Source organism: Aspergillus pseudonomiae, assembly GCF_009193645.1.
Source record: "Aspergillus pseudonomiae strain CBS 119388 unplaced genomic scaffold BDV37scaffold_5, whole genome shotgun sequence".
In the NCBI taxonomy this organism is placed as follows: Eukaryota; Fungi; Ascomycota; class Eurotiomycetes; order Eurotiales; family Aspergillaceae; genus Aspergillus; species Aspergillus pseudonomiae.
This window is the reverse complement of record NW_022475997.1, coordinates 348,968-365,029: the sequence shown is the minus strand read 5'-3', so window position 1 is coordinate 365,029 and position 16,062 is coordinate 348,968. Positions and strand designations below refer to the sequence as shown.

The window sequence follows — 16,062 nt, the reverse complement described above, 5'->3', positions numbered from 1 at the left end:
CTTTCCTTCCCTTCCCACTCCCTCAGGGCAAAGATGGTCACAGTCGAACTTCGAGATACCCATGCATTCAACGGCAGCCATCGTGCTGGTGGGCGTATTTGGCGCCCTGAGCGAGGCGTTAATGCTTTTGCGCCTGGTAATGCGGAGGTGTCGCGGTCAACATTTGATTCTCAGTGATTATCTCACTATCGCTTGCATTAGTCTGGTCCTGGCCCGCTCTGCATTCGCGACAGTCATCTTGGTCTGGGGAAACAACCATATGGATCGGCATGTTGCAGATCTGAGCTCGACTGAAATCTACCGTCGCCAGGTCGGCAGTAAACTGACGGTAGTTAACCGTCTGGTATACAATGTCTAGTACGTCCGGCTCGCTTTGATGCTTGATTCATACTAACATCAACATCGTCAGTCTTTGGCTGCAAAAGGCTGTAGTCTTACTTCTCTGCCAGCGAATCCTCTCTGGTCTTCCGTGGCCTGAACGGATGGTTAGAGCATGCTGGGCCTTGCTCGTTGCCAGCTTTGCTGCGGTCCAGATCACTACCTTTACCGACTGTCGACCTCTGTATCTTTACTGGCAAGTCATGCCGGATCCAGGTACGTACGGAACCCGCCAATAATTGTTGGGTTGGTTAATAACCAGTCTTTAACATCGAGACAGGTTCATGTATCGAAGCTCATACTCAACTCGTCACTCTTATTTCTATGAACATCTCGACCGACACAATGTTAATGATCCTACCCATGCCATGGCTACTCAGGGTTAAAACATCATGGATGCGGTAGGTTACCAATAACTGTTGATACTATTATTTGCTAATCCAGTTTCTAGCCGTCTGCAACTGGTCGGACTATTTGCAATCGGATTACTTCTCATTGCGATAGCCATCGTCCGCCTTCCATCTTTTGATGATAACACATCTCAACTGAACCGAAACACCTGGGGATCCGTGGAGGAATTCCTCGCGGCATTCGTCGCCAATGTGCCTACCTTATATACCCTGCGACGAAGAGTCGAAAAGAGCTATCCCGCATATTACAGCCATGGTGCGTCTGAGGGGAGGGTGGGGGGTTCACGGCCATCTCCTTTCAATGAGGGGATATTAGTCACGAATAGTGTCCAGCTGGAGTATATGGTTGATGGTCGACAGAAGTCGCAGGGCTCGGATCACAACGTTATAAGACAGGATAGTGACGAGCACCTGGTGCGTGATGAGCAATGGCAGTGAATTAGTTGTATTTAGCTTGTACCTGATAACTTTATAATTAACTTAGCTAAGTGCTTTATTCTTCGTTGTTTGAATGGAAAAATAGGAATGTCTAGAATGGTGACCCATAGCACACTGTGCGTATCTACTTTGTCGATTATTATTCTCTCAATTGGTATCGTGGCCTCGGTCACATGGTCATGCAGGCAGCTATAAAAATGAACACAAGTGAAAATTTCCCTCCCCACACTCGTCTTCAACGTCAATCCATCCTTGACCTCGCCTATCTGTAAGAAGAATTCGGACAAATGGCTTCGATATGATGTCCAGGCTTTCACTGTGAGATATAAATTCTACCCTCAAACGGTTGCAATGTCTCAGGCAATGGCTCCGCATAGTTGCTGACCAGCAGCTTCATCTGTTCTGTCGTCACGGCCTGTGTAAATGGCTGGTTTTCGGTCGTGAAATTCAACGCAACCAGTGCTTTTTTCTCATTCCTTGACTTAATAAAGCAGAAAGTCTGCTGATTGTCGAAGTCCACAACCTCAAATGCTCCGTGAATGAACACCTCTCGGTACTCCTTGCGCAGCCGCAGTACGGACCTCCAGAAGGATAGCACGCTCTCCGGGTTATCCCACTGTTTCTGTACATTGATTTCGGGGTACAAATCATGGGCGCGCATCCACGGGGTCCCCGTGGTAAAACCAGCATGGGGTGAATCGTCCCACTGCATCGGCAGTCTGGCATGATCGCGTGCCAGAATCCGCAGTCCGTCCATAATGCGATCCTTACGTGTTGCATCAACACCTGCCGCAAGCTGTCGCTCTGCTTCTTCATAGTATCCGCGACCTTCAATATCCTTGTATTCGTCGACTGACCAGTCGCGCGGGGCGTTGATCATGCCGATTTCTTGGCCTTGATAAAGGAACAAGGTCCCCGTCATGGCCATCATCATCAGAGCCAGCATTTTAGCCGATCGCTCGCGGTGTTCAGGAGCGTCCGACGCAAATCGTGACACTGAGCGACCGTTATCATGATTTTCACAAAACGCTGTCGTCCACCCGTCAGTACCCTCAATGAAGGACTGCCACTTGGTCACGATGGATTTCATCTCTGTCAGCTTCCACGGGTTGAAAATGTACTTGTCCTCTAAACTTTTGCCCATACCGATATGGCCGATGTCCAGATGAAACACCATGCTAAGTTGCTTAGCGGACGCACCGACATACTTCAAGACATGCTCGGGGTCAGGTGTATTGGCTAGCTCCCCAATGGTCACCACGTCCCCATAAGGCTGCAAGGCATCGTCATACATCTCTCGCAGAAACTCATGGATCCGAGGCCCATTGCACCACATCTGGATTGCGGGCTGGATATAACTTTTGGGATCAGTAACCTGCACATCTGGAAAGTTCGTGTGCTTGCTGTATTTGTTCACAGTATCGACGCGGAATCCATCAACACCCTTGTCTAGCCAGAAGCGGACCGCACTATCATAGATGGCCTTTCGTGCCGCCTCGTTGTCCCAGTTCAGGTCGGGTTGCTCTTTGGCGTATAGATGGAGATAATACTCCTGTGTGTGTTCGTCCCATGTCCCTGGAAGTTCGTTAGCTCGTGATTCGTCTCTGAACCCTGGTAAAAACAATACGTACAAGTGCTACCGGCGAAGTACCCGCGGTAGTTACTCGGGGGCAATCGATTTCCATCTTCATCATACCGAGGTGGGCGCCAGAAGTACCAATCTCTCTTGTCGTTATCTTTACTACTGCGACTCTCTTGGAACCATTTGTGCTGATCGCTAGTGTGGTTGATAACCAGGTCCAGGATCAACTTCATGCCCCGCTCATGGCAGGCGTCTATAAGTCGCTCAATATCTTCGACAGTACCATAAGCCGGTAATACATTTTCATAGTCGGACACATCATAGCCCATGTCATGCATAGGAGAATCATACATGGGTGATAACCAGACAACATCCACGCCTAGCGAGTGTAGGTAGGGGACTTTGGAGATTAGTCCAGGAATATCCCCCCAGCCGTCTCCATTGGAATCTTTGAACGAGGCAGGGTAGACCTATTTCGGTGGGTGAGCGTCGCTTTCATCGGCAGGTGATGAAGGCCAGTACCTGGTACACGGTGGCTTCCTTCCACCAGTTATTTTCCCCAGAAGGGACGGTATGCACGGCATGCGGCGACATGATATCTGTGTGAACTGGTGCAAAATTGATTTTGCTACCGTCGAACTCCTCTTTATACGGTATTCCACAGATTTCATGCTCCGACTTGCCTCCGGCTTGCCTCCGTATAGACTCCGTTTTGCCTCCGGCTATGGCCCGATATGTGCTCGGCCAGCCAATCAGAACCATACTCCCGCGCTCTGTGGGGATCCCCAGATTCTCCATTTTTCGCATGCACCCCAGTTCTCCAGGGCTAGATTCTCGTCAGATGATAGACTGCAGAACATATAACTATCTACATCACCCATGTTCGCAAGCTCTCCAAGTTTTGTCACTTTCCCACCTAATGGAAAGCATCTGAGCATTGCTTTCGCGCCTGACACCCACCATGACTACTCCAGACGTCATTGAAGCGCACGATGATGCCCAGAGAAAGCCCTCGCTGGTCCATGGCAAACAAGCCGCTCAGCAAGAGCAATCTATGACTCTATGGCAGGCGATCCGTTTGTATCCCAAGGCCGTCGGGTGGTCAGTTCTATTATCCTCGACCCTCATCATGGAAGGCTACGACCTAGCCCTACTCAGCTCTATGTATGCCTCACCAGCGTTCAACCAGAAATTTGGGAGGCAAGCCGACAACGGCAAATGGACTGTCCCAGCTTCCTGGCAGTCCGCTTTATCTAACGGAGCCCGCGTTGGTGAGGTAATTGGCCTTTTAATCAACGGTCTCGTCTCGGAACGACTTGGCTACCGCTGGACCATGGTCTCCGCATTAACCGCCATGACCGGTGTGATATTTCTCTTCTTCTTCGCTGTCAACGTCCAAATGTTGCTCGCAGCTGAGATCCTCGCTGGTATACCATGGGGCGTGTTCCAGACGTTACCCGCAGCGTATGCATCGGAGGTCTGTCCCGTGGTGCTACGACCATACCTGACCACCTTCATAAACATGTGCTGGGTCTTCGGTCAGTTCATCGCCGTTGGTGTAAACCGTGGCTCAATCCAACGAGGAGACCAATGGGCCTGGCGTATCCCATTTGCGGTGCAATGGGTGTGGCCCATCCCTATTCTAATCGGCTGCCTCTTCGCCCCGGAGTCACCCTGGTGGCATGTCCGTCGCGGAAATCTGTCCGGTGCCAAACACGCCCTGCTCCGACTAACCTCTAGCGACCCATCCTTCGACCCAGATGCCACAATAGCCATGATCCAGCATACGAACGAGCTCGAGAAGTCTGCAACAAAAGGAACGCGATACAAGGATTGTTTCAAAGGTGTCAACCTGCGGCGAACGGAAGTCGTTTGCGGTGTGTGGTTAGTCCAGACCCTCTGCGGCCAAAACCTCATGGGCTACTTCGCCTACTTCTGCGTACAAGCGGGTCTTCCCACCGTCCGCTCCTTCGACCTCTCCCTGGTCCAATACGCCCTCGGCGTCATAGGCACCCTCGGCTCCTGGTACCTAATGACAGTAGCAGGCCGTCGAACCCTCCACCTTGCAGGCCTAACTAGTCTCTTCACCCTTCTCATCATAACGGGCAGCCTCTCCTTTGCACCAGACTCCAACAACCCGGCAAAATGGGCCATCGGCGTCATGCTCATCATCTTCACATTCTGCTACGACTTCACTATTGGGCCCGTGACATACTGTCTCGTCTCCGAGTTATCCTCAACACGACTCAAAGCCAAGACCATCGTCCTAGCAAGAGCAGGCTACAATATAAGCAACATCGTCGTCAACGTATTGACAAATTATCAACTCAATGACACGGCCTGGGGCTGGAGCGCAAGGAGTGCGTATTTCTGGGCCGGGACATGTTTAGTCTGTCTGGTCTGGTCTTTCTTTAGAATGCCTGAGCCTAAGGGCCGGACCTATGAGGAGCTAGACGTGCTTTTTGAGAAGAAGGTTTCTGCACGCAAGTTTGCGGACACAATCGTGGATCCTTATGAGGATGTTGTTGAGGTTAGGGTTGATAATGCTAAGGAGTAGGGGGCTCCCATACTGGTGGTAGTTTGTCTCTTTGTATATATTAAGCTGAATCCGTATTGTTTACTTTTAATGGCATTATGTGTGCGTTAGCTGTAGTTACTTAATGTATCGATTGCATGCATATTTGGATTCCATGCTTTTCACTGAATCATGCAAGTGACAGTGAGGTCGGATTACGTTGCCGAAAATGGCTCACTAGTTTATATCAATCCCTCATTAGTACCTTTGGCCTACTCTACAGTACCAAAATTTATGCGTCACCGGTATTGGGGGTATTATATTTTTTTAGAAAAAAAATAATAATAATAATAATAACACCAAACCCAAATATGCACCGAACCATAAATTACCTCGGAGAGTAAATCTCTTGGCACGACGATTTTCCATTTCTTCCCCTCCAGGTAGTCCTAACGACCGGCATTCAGACCCATGCCGCGCGAAACACTCCCCCAAGCCTGCGACGCCTGTCGTCGTCGAAAGGTCAAATGCACATCGCACCGTCCATGTAGTCCGTGTCGATCAATGAGGCTGGTCTGCCGGTCAACCTGCTCTCGGCGCAAGAAAGGGCGACAGGGTCGTTCGGCTAATGTATTGTACGAATTGAAAGCCAGCGCAAATTCAGATTCAATTGAAGAAAGTCAATCGAGTGGTGTTGCATCTATTGAAAGTCCCAGTAGCACACAGACGACGGGATATCTGAAAAGCCCTGGGTTGTTGACCGATGGACTCGTGCAGAGCTGTGCTGCGTACTTCTATTCTCGGATGTTAGGGACGGTACCGATTTTGCATCCCGATACATTCCAAGAGCAGGTGGAACGCATGGATGAGTGCCCTCATGCGTATTGCCTTGTGGTGGCGTTCTGTGCCTTCGTTCTGACTCAGACGGGGTATCTTTCCTGCCATCAGAGTACAGGGCCGGATATGGGTCGCTCTTTACTAGACGAAGCGATGGCTGCTCGGCGGCATCTGGATCCGTTTTCCGCACCTATTCGGCTGGGTATTACCATTGCCTTTCTTTTATATGGGTGTCATATTGGATGCGGGAACCAGCGGCAGGCGTATTATTTCCTCCGCGAGGCCACCACGTTCTACACGGCCGATATGTTGGACCAGTCGGCCGATGAAGACCAACCTTGCTTTTCGGGGAAGCTGTTCTGGCTGTTATTGATATCGGAACGGTACGCCCATAACCATACCTACCTTCCCAACATTTGCTGATAGTATGGCAGTGCCCACGCAATCCGCCGCCGGCGTCCAGTAACGCTGCAAATCACAAGTACCAGCCCAACCTTGGACACATCACCCCTAGACGCCTTCTCCCTCGGCTTCAGCCATCTAGTCGACCTGTACCGACCCTTCGACGAATCCTTCCTCGCAATCTGGAACGGGAACCAACCCATCTGCACGCGGGAATCGCTAGTCCAGCTAGAAGAACACATCCAGCGCTCCGTGCCCGCCGACCTCGACCTACCAGACATCCTGCTCGCGGATCTCCGGGTGTCGCAGCAATGGCTCCGCACCATGATCTGGCAACTAGCCACGACCGCAGGTTTCCTGTCCAGCACACCTACCCACCCAAGCCTCGACTTCCGGTATCCCCTGCAGATTGCCCGGGACTTGTCCCTGGCCACGTGGAAGCTTTCCCGGGAAAGTATGGAGACGCATGGGGTCGGGCTGATCGAGAAGGTCTTCGAAGTGGCGTGTACGCTCACGGATGTGATGGCTTGTTTGTCGTCGACGGGGTTGAGGTCCTTGGGGTTTGAGATGGGGCCGCAGGATTATTTGAAGCATTTGTGCTCGTTGGTGCATTCGTTACACGGTGGGAGGAAACGGTTTTTGCCGTTGTTGATGGCTAAGGTGGGGCATACGCTGCCGGTCATGGTCATGCCTATTAGTAGACATCTTGGATTGGAGGATTTGGGGGGCTTTGTTGGAGAGGACAAGAAGGATTTCGATGCTGTAGGTGATGTTGAGAGGGACTTGAATTGGGCGGAGATGAGTCGCATTGGCGATATGACGCCGAATATTGATGATACGTCCTTGTTATGATATTGTGATCGATATATTCCTTTTTTTTTGACATACCAGAGTGTAGAGCGTCCTCATGGCCAGTCCTAGAGACTGTTTCAGTGATAAATATGTCTCCCTTAAGTGAGTTTGAATACTCATAGCAGGAACATCGTACCACACGATGAAGGACACTCTTTTCCCTATACATAGCCCTCCGATCATTGCACTCACTATTCGGGAAACTAGATGGTGCGATACGGTTCCCCCCCCAACACCGACGGAGAATGCGTTGACATTATGGTCTCTTCATTAACTTGACTAAGTGTCTGAATATAATACTAGTAATAGAATAAAATACTATGATTGAAACAAAATAAAAACGGATGTAGGCTTATCCTATTCCTGTCATATCTCCAGAGTCTGAGAATATTTTATATGCGGATAATCACCCACGGCGGATCACGTCAAAAATCACATCTGACCATCCATAGCACCATCGCTGAGGTATAAAGTCTCTTTAGCTTCACATTGCAAGGCCTACCACGGAATGCAGAGGTGAACATTAAAGATAAATAACAAGGATAAACAGTGCAGCGTGCATATAGACTCGTTATTGTCCCAGTAATCAAGATAACGGAGATTGACCTCGAATATGAGGTGTATTGGCCAGCGAAATCGTACTCGCCTCTCAGCAAGGGTTCCAAATTTGCGATCACCTGTAGGCCTATCGCATGATGGTCTAGAGCATCTAACATATTCCACGGCGCTGCAAGGCCACGTAGTGACTGCCATTCTAGGGCTGAGAGGCGCTCCGCAGCCGCTTCTTCCATATCACCTGGCCACTTGACCTCGGCTCGTCAATTCTTCATCATTCTTAGGGCTTTGTTGGCTATTGCACTATGGGTCTGAATGGTCAGGGATGTAGTCCCGAGGTGCACAGATCATCGTCAAGTTTGCAATGGGATGTTAGTCAGTTCGGCAACGGCTCCTGATTCCTCCCAGCCACTTAACGTACTGCCACCACACTGTATTATTATTGTCACCACACTCAAGTGGCTGGAAGCACGGAAGCTTGCAAGGAGGAGGTAATTCCGAGCGCGTGATTGGCTGCATGTCGTCCATCACCGCGCATTTGCGCTATTTCATGCATCCCACTCTACTAGTAGAGTCCGATGTGGGGTTTTGCAAGGGTACAAATGGATCACCTTGTTCCAGCTGGGCTCAGGCCAAAACCAGAGTCCGTGACGACGGTGGGGTGAAAAACATTGTGCCTGTGGTTTTCTGGGCTGCCGACCGAAAAGCTCCCGCTCGGTTTCCATTCTCACCCATATTGTGCACCATGGTTGACATCCTAAATGTTGCTCTCTTGATTGTCGGTTTAATTGTTACTCGTCTCGTTACGAATAGATTTTATCTGTCTGGGATTCCTGGCCCATCGCTGGCAGCCTACAGCCGACTGTGGAAGCTGTACACCGTATGGAAGGGCGACCACCATCACACAGAGATTGACCTTCACCGAAAATATGGCCCTTTGGTACGCACCGGCCCCAGGCAGATCTCAGTGAGCGATCCGAAGGCGATCCCCATCATCTATGGCATCAACGGGGCCTTTACCAAAGTAGGTCAACTCGCCAGTCCTTCTAGTCCAGGAATAACCCTCTGCAGACGGCTTTCTACCCGATTCAATCCATATCATGGGACAAGAAGCCTCAAATGAACCTTTTCTCTACACGAGATGAGCGTTTTCATCGTGATCAGAGACGTCCTATTGCCAGCGCGTACAATATGACCAATATTCTCGAAATGGAGCCTGCTGTCGACTCGTGCACCAAGCTGTTTCTGTCCCAGATCCGAAAGATGGTGAAAGAAAAGGCGCCCGTTGATCTCGGAATGTGGCTGCAATACTACGCCTTCGATGTTGTCGGCGAACTGTCCTTTGCTCAGAAGCTAGGGTTCTTGGAGAAAGGGCAGGATGTAGACAATATGATGGAGGCAATACGAGGAATGCTCATCTATGCGTTGCTGTGCGGCCAGATTCCAGAAGCTCACAACGTCCTCCTCGGGAACCCTCTCTTCCCTATACTGCTCCCGCAAATGGAGTCGTGGAACCAGGTGGTCGTATTCACCCTGAAGGCAATCAATCGCCGCGCTTCCCTACAGCGCGACGGGGATCTAGACACGAACGAGATCGGCGAAGCGATTGTCGGAAAAGATATGATGTCTCGGTGGCTAGCAATTCACAACGCTGACCCGACCCGACTATCCACAAGGGACCTAATCGTCCACCTATCGACAAATGTCTTCGCTGGATCTGATACAACTGCAATCGCTCTGCGCTCGATCCTGTATAATCTCATCTGCCACCCGGACAAAATGTCAAAAGTGCGCGCGGAGATTGACACGGCAGACCGAGAGGGCAAACTTAGTAACCCGATTTCCTACCAGGAATCCACCACCCATCTTCCGTACTTCGGCGCGGTAATGAAAGAAGCGATGCGTTTGCATCCATCTGTTGGTGGGAACCTCGAGCGTCATGTGCCGCCGCAAGGCGTCACTCTTTGCGGTCAATACATCCCTGGCGGTACAAAGGTTGGAATTAATGCCTGGGTTGTCCACCGAGACCCGACCATCTTTCCTCAGCCGGATTCCTTCATCCCTGAGCGATGGTTAGACAGCGCTCCCGAAAAGCTAATGGAGATGGACAAAGCCTTTTTCAGTTTCGGGGCAGGTTCACGATCGTGTATTGGGAAAGCAATCTCTCTGGTGGAGATGCGGAAGATTCTCCCTCAGCTACTGCGCGAGTTCGATATTCAATTGCATCAGAACAAACCATGGAAGACGAGGAATGTGTGGTTTGTGCAGCAGGAGGAGTTCATTTGCGACTTGACACCAAGAGTGCGTTTGTAATAGACTTTCGCGGTGGCTTTATCCGAAGCATGGAATCCAATTTATTGTAGTCGTCTATGGGGATATAATGGAGACACATACGAGACGGTAAATGTTCATAGGCAAGTACTTGAGTCTAGCCGGGTTGTCACAGCCATGGAAATCAATGCATATTTAGTCTTCATCATACAATACAACCTCACCAACTAGTTTACTTTGAGTCATATGTAGATGTTGAATAGCATAAGCAGTATAGATCACGTAAGCAAAGCTCGGTGCATAAACTGTCATGTTATGGCGGGTTCACAATGTTCCGACCCCGGATTATCCATTTTGGGCAGTAAAATGGAGTGGATCTAGAAGGGTCCGTCGATCTGGGTCCCATCTCCATCTCTCGTCCACATCAATGCTGTTCGCCAGCTACCCGGAACTCGGAAAACATATTCTAGACATCATTGATGTGAATCGCACAAGGGCAATTTGTCAGCTGGAGAAATACCAAGCTATATAAGGATGGAATTTCACCCCTCTTGAATGGAAACATTCATCAATCAGTGAGAACCTCTTTGAGCCTTGGCCCAGCATACGCAAGACAACAACCGAACACCTTCAAGATGCCCTCGACTTCAGAAATTGAATATGGGTTCACTCCTGTAATGTCTTCCGCGTCAGCCATCCTATCCGCGGCGAAGCCATCCGCTCCAGCGCCTTTTATTTCCGTAGCCGATACTCCCGTCCCCCAAACCCCCTTGTCGCAGCGCATCAATCATTATGCGCGCTCCCATCTGCCTGAACCCACATACAACCACTCTCTGCGGGTGTATCATTACGGCCTTGCGATCAAGCGGCACGTGTTCCCTTCCTGGTCTTTTACCGATGAGACCTACTTCCTCTGCTGCTTGCTACATGACATCGGCTCGACAGAAGAAAATCTGAACAAGACGAAATTAAGTCATGAGTTCTACGCGGGTTTTCTGGCCTTGGACGTTCTTCAAGACCGTACCGGATCATCAGGAAACGCCATCGCGCCTCGGGATCAGGCGGAGAGTGTCGCCGAAGCAATCATCCGACATCAAGATCTTTGTGAACAAGGCAAGATTACTGCCGTTGGTCAATTGCTGCAGCTAGCTACTATATTTGGTACGTTCTAACCCATACCACTGTTGTGCTTCCACCTGGGTAACAGAATCTGACCGATACAGACAACACCGGTGCTTATGCCGACACCGTCCATCCGTCAACCATTGAGGATGTGTCACGGCATTACCCGCGCAAGCAATGGAACAATTGTTTTGCTGCAGTTATTCGCCGGGAGAATGGACTTAAGCCGTGGGCGCATACTACGACTTTGGGCGAAGAAGCGTTTCCGTCCAAGGTGCTCGGAAACTCCCTGATGGCACCATACGAGTGATCCGGCAATCTGTAGCGGCATCATCTCAGGGAGATCTCGATGTATAAACATTCTGTTCACTAAGACAATCCAAATTCTTTACAACTCCAAGACGTGCCCTAGGATTTAATCACTACAATCTAGCTATGTTTGTTCAATCACTCCCTATGTGTAGTATTTGTACCTATGATGTTGCATACCACTAAGTATTAATGACCTCGTATTCGCTGCGGTGTGGAGTTTATAGAATTCGTCATCACCATGACTTCATGCACGATGCCCCGCACGTGAGTCAGCCCCCGCTCTTGCTTACTATGAGTTACTTCCCTTTCTTCAGCGATTGAACCTGCCCATATTCACCTAGGTTATACCTTGTAAGAAAAGGCAATCAGAATGTCGCAACGCTCCAACGGCCCGTATCAACTCATCTACTGGCCCGAGATACCCGGCCGTGGAGAATTCATACGACTGGCCTTAGAGGAAGCCGGGGCCGACTATACCGACACTGCACACGAAGAAGATGGAATTAACACCGTACTATCACTCATTGATAAGAACTACGAGGGCGATCAGTCTGGCCCTCCACCGTTCGCACCGCCCATTCTCAAGCATGGTGATCTGCGGATCAGCCAGACACCCAATATTCTGCTCTACCTGGCCCCGCGGCTCGGTCTGACGCCAGATGGGGACGCCATCTATCAAGTCAACTCGCTCGCTCTCACGGCCCTCGATGGGTTCAGCAATGAGACTCACGACACGCACCATCCCATTGCCCCGGAACTCTACTATGAGGATCAATTGGAGGAGAGCAAGCGGAAGTCGGAGTCCTACCGGAAGAATCGTCTGCCCAAGTTCCTCTCCTATTTCGAGCGGGTGTTGAAGCCCCAGGCGGCACAGGGCCGTCCGTGGCTGTATGGTACGACGTTGACATATGCAGACCTTGTTCTTTTCCAGGTACGTCTTGATTCATCTCCAAGCATTAGATACTGATGCGTGCCGAATGAAACACCACATTTGACCCAGTAGAGCGCTAACCACATACTACAGGGCATTGATGGTCTCAAGTTTGCATTCCCTCGAGCACTTAACCGACTGGAAAAGTCGGGTGAATATGCAAATGTTTTCAAGCTCTACGAAGCTGTAAAGAACCGGCCTCGCATCAAGGAGTATCTCGCAAGTGACAGGAGACAGAAATACTCGCTGGGTATCTATCGACACTATCCGGAATTGGATGATACTGAGTAGATTCCTGATCTATATCTACTATCTATTGGCACGAGGTACCTTTAACGAATGGCGCGTTAGTACATGAGACCTATAGCTGGGATAACGAACATTATCATGCAAACTCCACAGTAAACCGCATGCGTGTATATACAGGTACGGTCTAGTATGATGTCTTTACTCCAGGCGACTTCGAGGCCATACCCACGCCTTTATGCTATAGCGAACAGTAACTGGCTTCTCAATGAGGTTCAGATAGGAAATTCATAAAAGTGCTCTATAGCAAAGGTAAAGGACTTGAGTGTAGTATAATTAAAAGTCTTCTTTCTCACGTGCCCACCGTCGGCCACAAACAGAGTGCCCTTGATTAACACATCACTCTTGGCAACATGCAACTCTTCCAGCTACTCCGCCAAGGTAAATCTATTCGGAACGGAAGGCCTCATTGCTCTGGTAAACCAGCGGACAATGTCTCCAGTTGCAAAGGCCGTTGCGGCTGAGTACCCCTGGTCCTGGATTCCAGTACTCAGTGCATATCGCCACTGAAATAAGAAGACTTTCCTTTCCTTGTTCACAATTGAAGGGTTCGGTGGTGTCAGGTCCGTTTAGCCGAGATCTATATGCTAATATGACTAGCTGGACTTAGGGTTCGCTGCTCGCGCAACCCCAAGATCTTAGATATAGAACGCCCAGACTTGCCGAATCTTAGCAACTTGTCAATGTGTATATTGTGGTTACCTCTGATCCACAATGAGACATTCTGCATTATATATCTATATAGGTGTTTAAGAGCTATAAAAGACATGTTGGGCCAGGTGAGCAGAGGGTGGTTACATAAGCCAGACAAGGAATGGAAAAACCCACCACCGAGGGACAGTATGCACATACATTTAGGTCGAGCCAGTGTTGAGCTACATTTCTCCACTATTACTTCCATAGGACTTTTAACGACTAAAGCCAAAAGCCCAAACATATCTTGTTGGATATGCAACGGATAAGCGTGACCAGCATTGAACCTCTGCAGAACAAGGATTGTCAGAAGGTACCAAGAGCTGTCCACTGTAATCTAGAGGCTAGCAGTGATTCTGATTGAGTCTTCCTTAGGATACCGCTTAATAGTAGATCATTCTCTATACCCCAGATCGTCTGCAATATGTGTGGACATAACTGTGGGTGACAATTCTATAGTAGTATCGGTCTAATTAGAGAGATATATATTCTTTTGAGAGATTGTGTTAGACGAGAAACCTTAATCCACGACCAATCCCCTTTACCACCATGTACAATAGAAAACTAAACAAAGATAGTAGTGTTTTCGAAGCTCTGTTATAGTTCTCTCATTTTCTACAGCCGTTCTTCAGGGAAATTGGCTGGGATGGTGCCAAGAAAAGGAAAGGCGTGATTCCCACACCAAATGGGAACATAAACTCAAATAGGAGCATTCTCCAAACAAAAGCAATTCGATCCAGATCAGGCTAAAACACACCTGGGTCAACAAGTCTCAAACTATATCAAACGCCCCCAAAGCAAAAAGAGGAACGGTGGGAATACACGACGTTTACCGAGAACACCCGTACCCTAAACGAAAATAACACGCCGAATACCGACGCGATACACAACCCAGGGACCAAAGCCCCACTTCGCGATTATAAAAATTGCCCCTCTTTCTCGCCTCGTCTTGGGACTCTTTTCTTCTTCCCCTCTTCCCCTCATTCTATCTCGTTTCTTGATTATTCGATCCCGGAATCTCAAAATGGGCGTCATCAAGCAGACTCTCGCACCCGGCAACGGTGTCGACATCCCCCAAAAAAATGACGAAGTCGCCATGCACTACACGGGATGGCTGTATGACCAAAACGCGCCGGAGAACAAGGGAACGAAGTATGTTGGATTTCCCCTCCTGAAGGGATGCAGTCAACGATGACTAATTCCTTGCAACAGGTTTGATAGCTCCTACGACCGGGGCCAGCCCTTGCGTGTGGCCATTGGCACTGGACGTGTTATCAGAGGTTTGTTTGCCCTTGCCCCTTTGTATACTACGTCGTTGCTAAATGGATTTGGTAGGTTGGGACGAGGGTGTCCCTCAGATGACTCTGGGCGAGAGAGCCCTATTGACCATCACCGGGTGAGTGTTTGCTGCTCTTCTCCTTTCGTGCCTTGATATCAGTCTATGATGTCATAGTCATGTTTTAACTATCGAATGTCGCTTACTAACCATCCACGCAGAGACTACGCCTATGGAGCGAGGTATGTGATGCTGTTTCCATTCATCAACGGCACCAATTCGGGGTATTATCCTTTGGATGCCTAAGTATACTAACAAAAATAGGGGCTTCCCCGGCTTGATCCCCCCCAACGCTACCCTCCTCTTGTAAGTTTCTCGTCTATCCGATGCTCACGTCGCGGGGAAGTGACGCTGACTCCGATCAACAGCGAGGTCCAGCTCGTGTCGATCAACGGCAAAACCGCTTAATTCTTAGTGCGCAATGGCATAAAGCTACGTGAGGCAAAAACAATGGCTTTCACTATAGACAAATTGACTGCGTGGATGTGCTGGATTTCTACTCTTCCTTCGAATAGTCGTAAGCTTGAATCCTTCGGGTTAGATGGTGGTATTGGTAGAGATGAACCACGCGTGCTATGCAGGTATTATGTCGTTTGTCTCCTGGATCTGTTAAACGTAGCGACCAATGGCGCTGAACGTAGTTACCGATGGATCTATATCAGGCAGTATATGTGTACTATGCTTAAGTGTCCCACTACGAACGTATCGGCATGCCTACTTAATTGCATAGCATATACCCTCTACGACGTATGTATTTTACCATTTTTTTTTTTAAAAAAAAAAAAAGGCAATACAAGACTACTACTAACACTCAACTTCTGCAATACCCCCCGTGCCTCCAGAGTTGAGATGGGATTCCTAACTCGTTCCAAAGTCCTAGGAATATAAATAGAAAACCAAGAGCGATATACGGTCGACATGTTTTATTCGATGGTTGCACGCCAGGACAAAACGACTAGTCAGAACCAAGACTAGGTTAAAGTTTACACTCCGCCTCCAGTCCGCCGCGTAACCCACCCATCATTTGTTGTCAACAAAGCGACTGGGATTGTTTTCCCACCTATGCGTGTATCTAGTAGTGGGGATCAAAAAATACAGTACAGGCTTATCAAGTAGATTTCC

The 16,062-nt window shown here is 49.3% G+C and overlaps 9 protein-coding genes across 9 annotated transcripts; 8 read left to right on the top strand and 1 right to left on the bottom strand.

The window, feature by feature from the left end:
• Positions 1-61: 61 nt before the first annotated feature.
• Positions 62-1,226, top strand: BDV37DRAFT_278726 (uncharacterized protein; the record flags this gene model as incomplete). Its single annotated transcript, XM_032086138.1, has 4 exons — positions 62-357; positions 410-594; positions 659-779; positions 830-1,226. The coding sequence occupies 4 exons, from the start codon at positions 62-64 to the stop codon at positions 1,224-1,226; spliced, it is 999 nt and encodes a 332-aa protein (XP_031946038.1).
• Positions 1,227-1,539: 313 nt separating this feature from the next.
• On the bottom strand, positions 1,540-3,402 carry BDV37DRAFT_268328 (alpha-glucosidase; the record flags this gene model as incomplete). Its single annotated transcript, XM_032084162.1, has 3 exons — positions 1,540-2,801; positions 2,858-3,278; positions 3,331-3,402. 3 exons carry the CDS (start codon positions 3,400-3,402, stop codon positions 1,540-1,542), a joined length of 1,755 nt encoding a protein of 584 aa, XP_031946037.1.
• A 63-nt stretch (positions 3,403-3,465) lies between these two features.
• BDV37DRAFT_157442 (putative MFS maltose permease) lies at positions 3,466-5,463 on the top strand. Its single transcript, XM_032079091.1, has one exon. It carries the CDS (start codon positions 3,770-3,772, stop codon positions 5,363-5,365), a length of 1,596 nt encoding a protein of 531 aa, XP_031946036.1. The 5' UTR covers positions 3,466-3,769; the 3' UTR covers positions 5,366-5,463.
• Positions 5,464-5,632: 169 nt separating this feature from the next.
• Positions 5,633-7,414, top strand: BDV37DRAFT_295288 (Zn(II)2Cys6 transcription factor; the record flags this gene model as incomplete). The annotated part of the gene is made up of 2 exons (XM_032089833.1): positions 5,633-6,543; positions 6,595-7,414. The coding sequence occupies exons 1-2, from the start codon at positions 5,795-5,797 to the stop codon at positions 7,412-7,414; spliced, it is 1,569 nt and encodes a 522-aa protein (XP_031946035.1). The 5' UTR covers positions 5,633-5,794.
• A 1,173-nt stretch (positions 7,415-8,587) lies between these two features.
• On the top strand, positions 8,588-10,366 carry BDV37DRAFT_238208 (cytochrome P450). The gene is made up of 2 exons (XM_032080817.1): positions 8,588-8,993; positions 9,041-10,366. The coding sequence occupies exons 1-2, from the start codon at positions 8,715-8,717 to the stop codon at positions 10,280-10,282; spliced, it is 1,521 nt and encodes a 506-aa protein (XP_031946034.1). The 5' UTR covers positions 8,588-8,714; the 3' UTR covers positions 10,283-10,366.
• A 306-nt stretch (positions 10,367-10,672) lies between these two features.
• BDV37DRAFT_238205 (putative urea hydro-lyase/cyanamide hydratase) lies at positions 10,673-11,732 on the top strand. Its single transcript, XM_032080816.1, has 2 exons — positions 10,673-11,401; positions 11,464-11,732. The coding sequence occupies exons 1-2, from the start codon at positions 10,876-10,878 to the stop codon at positions 11,670-11,672; spliced, it is 735 nt and encodes a 244-aa protein (XP_031946033.1). The 5' UTR covers positions 10,673-10,875; the 3' UTR covers positions 11,673-11,732.
• A 312-nt stretch (positions 11,733-12,044) lies between these two features.
• BDV37DRAFT_278720 (glutathione S-transferase) lies at positions 12,045-12,896 on the top strand (the record flags this gene model as incomplete). Its single annotated transcript, XM_032086137.1, has 2 exons — positions 12,045-12,605; positions 12,699-12,896. 2 exons carry the CDS (start codon positions 12,045-12,047, stop codon positions 12,894-12,896), a joined length of 759 nt encoding a protein of 252 aa, XP_031946032.1.
• A 1,549-nt stretch (positions 12,897-14,445) lies between these two features.
• BDV37DRAFT_238201 (FKBP-type peptidyl-prolyl cis-trans isomerase) lies at positions 14,446-15,720 on the top strand. The gene is made up of 6 exons (XM_032080815.1): positions 14,446-14,756; positions 14,817-14,884; positions 14,940-15,000; positions 15,102-15,122; positions 15,205-15,246; positions 15,309-15,720. Exons 1-6 carry the CDS (start codon positions 14,629-14,631, stop codon positions 15,346-15,348), a joined length of 360 nt encoding a protein of 119 aa, XP_031946030.1. The 5' UTR covers positions 14,446-14,628; the 3' UTR covers positions 15,349-15,720.
• On the top strand, positions 15,001-15,720 carry BDV37DRAFT_238200 (uncharacterized protein; the record flags this gene model as incomplete). Its single annotated transcript, XM_032080814.1, has 1 exon — positions 15,001-15,720. A coding segment is annotated over exon 1 (325 nt), but the record flags the coding sequence as incomplete, so codon positions are not given.
• Positions 15,721-16,062: the final 342 nt, after the last annotated feature.

Bases quoted from the DNA above. Each gene is read 5' to 3' on its own strand.
- BDV37DRAFT_238208 (XM_032080817.1), top strand. From the start codon at position 8,715: ATGGTTGACATCCTAAATGTTGCTCTCTTGATTGTCGGTTTAATTGTT. The intron at 8,994-9,040 runs GTAGGTCAACTC...AACCCTCTGCAG, and splicing joins TCAACGGGGCCTTTACCAAA to ACGGCTTTCTACCCGATTCA.
- BDV37DRAFT_238201 (XM_032080815.1), top strand. From the start codon at position 14,629: ATGGGCGTCATCAAGCAGACTCTCGCACCCGGCAACGGTGTCGACATC. The intron at 14,885-14,939 runs GTTTGTTTGCCC...TGGATTTGGTAG, and splicing joins CACTGGACGTGTTATCAGAG to GTTGGGACGAGGGTGTCCCT. The intron at 15,247-15,308 runs GTAAGTTTCTCG...TCCGATCAACAG, and splicing joins CCCAACGCTACCCTCCTCTT to CGAGGTCCAGCTCGTGTCGA.
- BDV37DRAFT_157442 (XM_032079091.1), top strand. From the start codon at position 3,770: ATGACTACTCCAGACGTCATTGAAGCGCACGATGATGCCCAGAGAAAG.
- BDV37DRAFT_238205 (XM_032080816.1), top strand. From the start codon at position 10,876: ATGCCCTCGACTTCAGAAATTGAATATGGGTTCACTCCTGTAATGTCT. The intron at 11,402-11,463 runs GTACGTTCTAAC...TGACCGATACAG, and splicing joins GCAGCTAGCTACTATATTTG to ACAACACCGGTGCTTATGCC.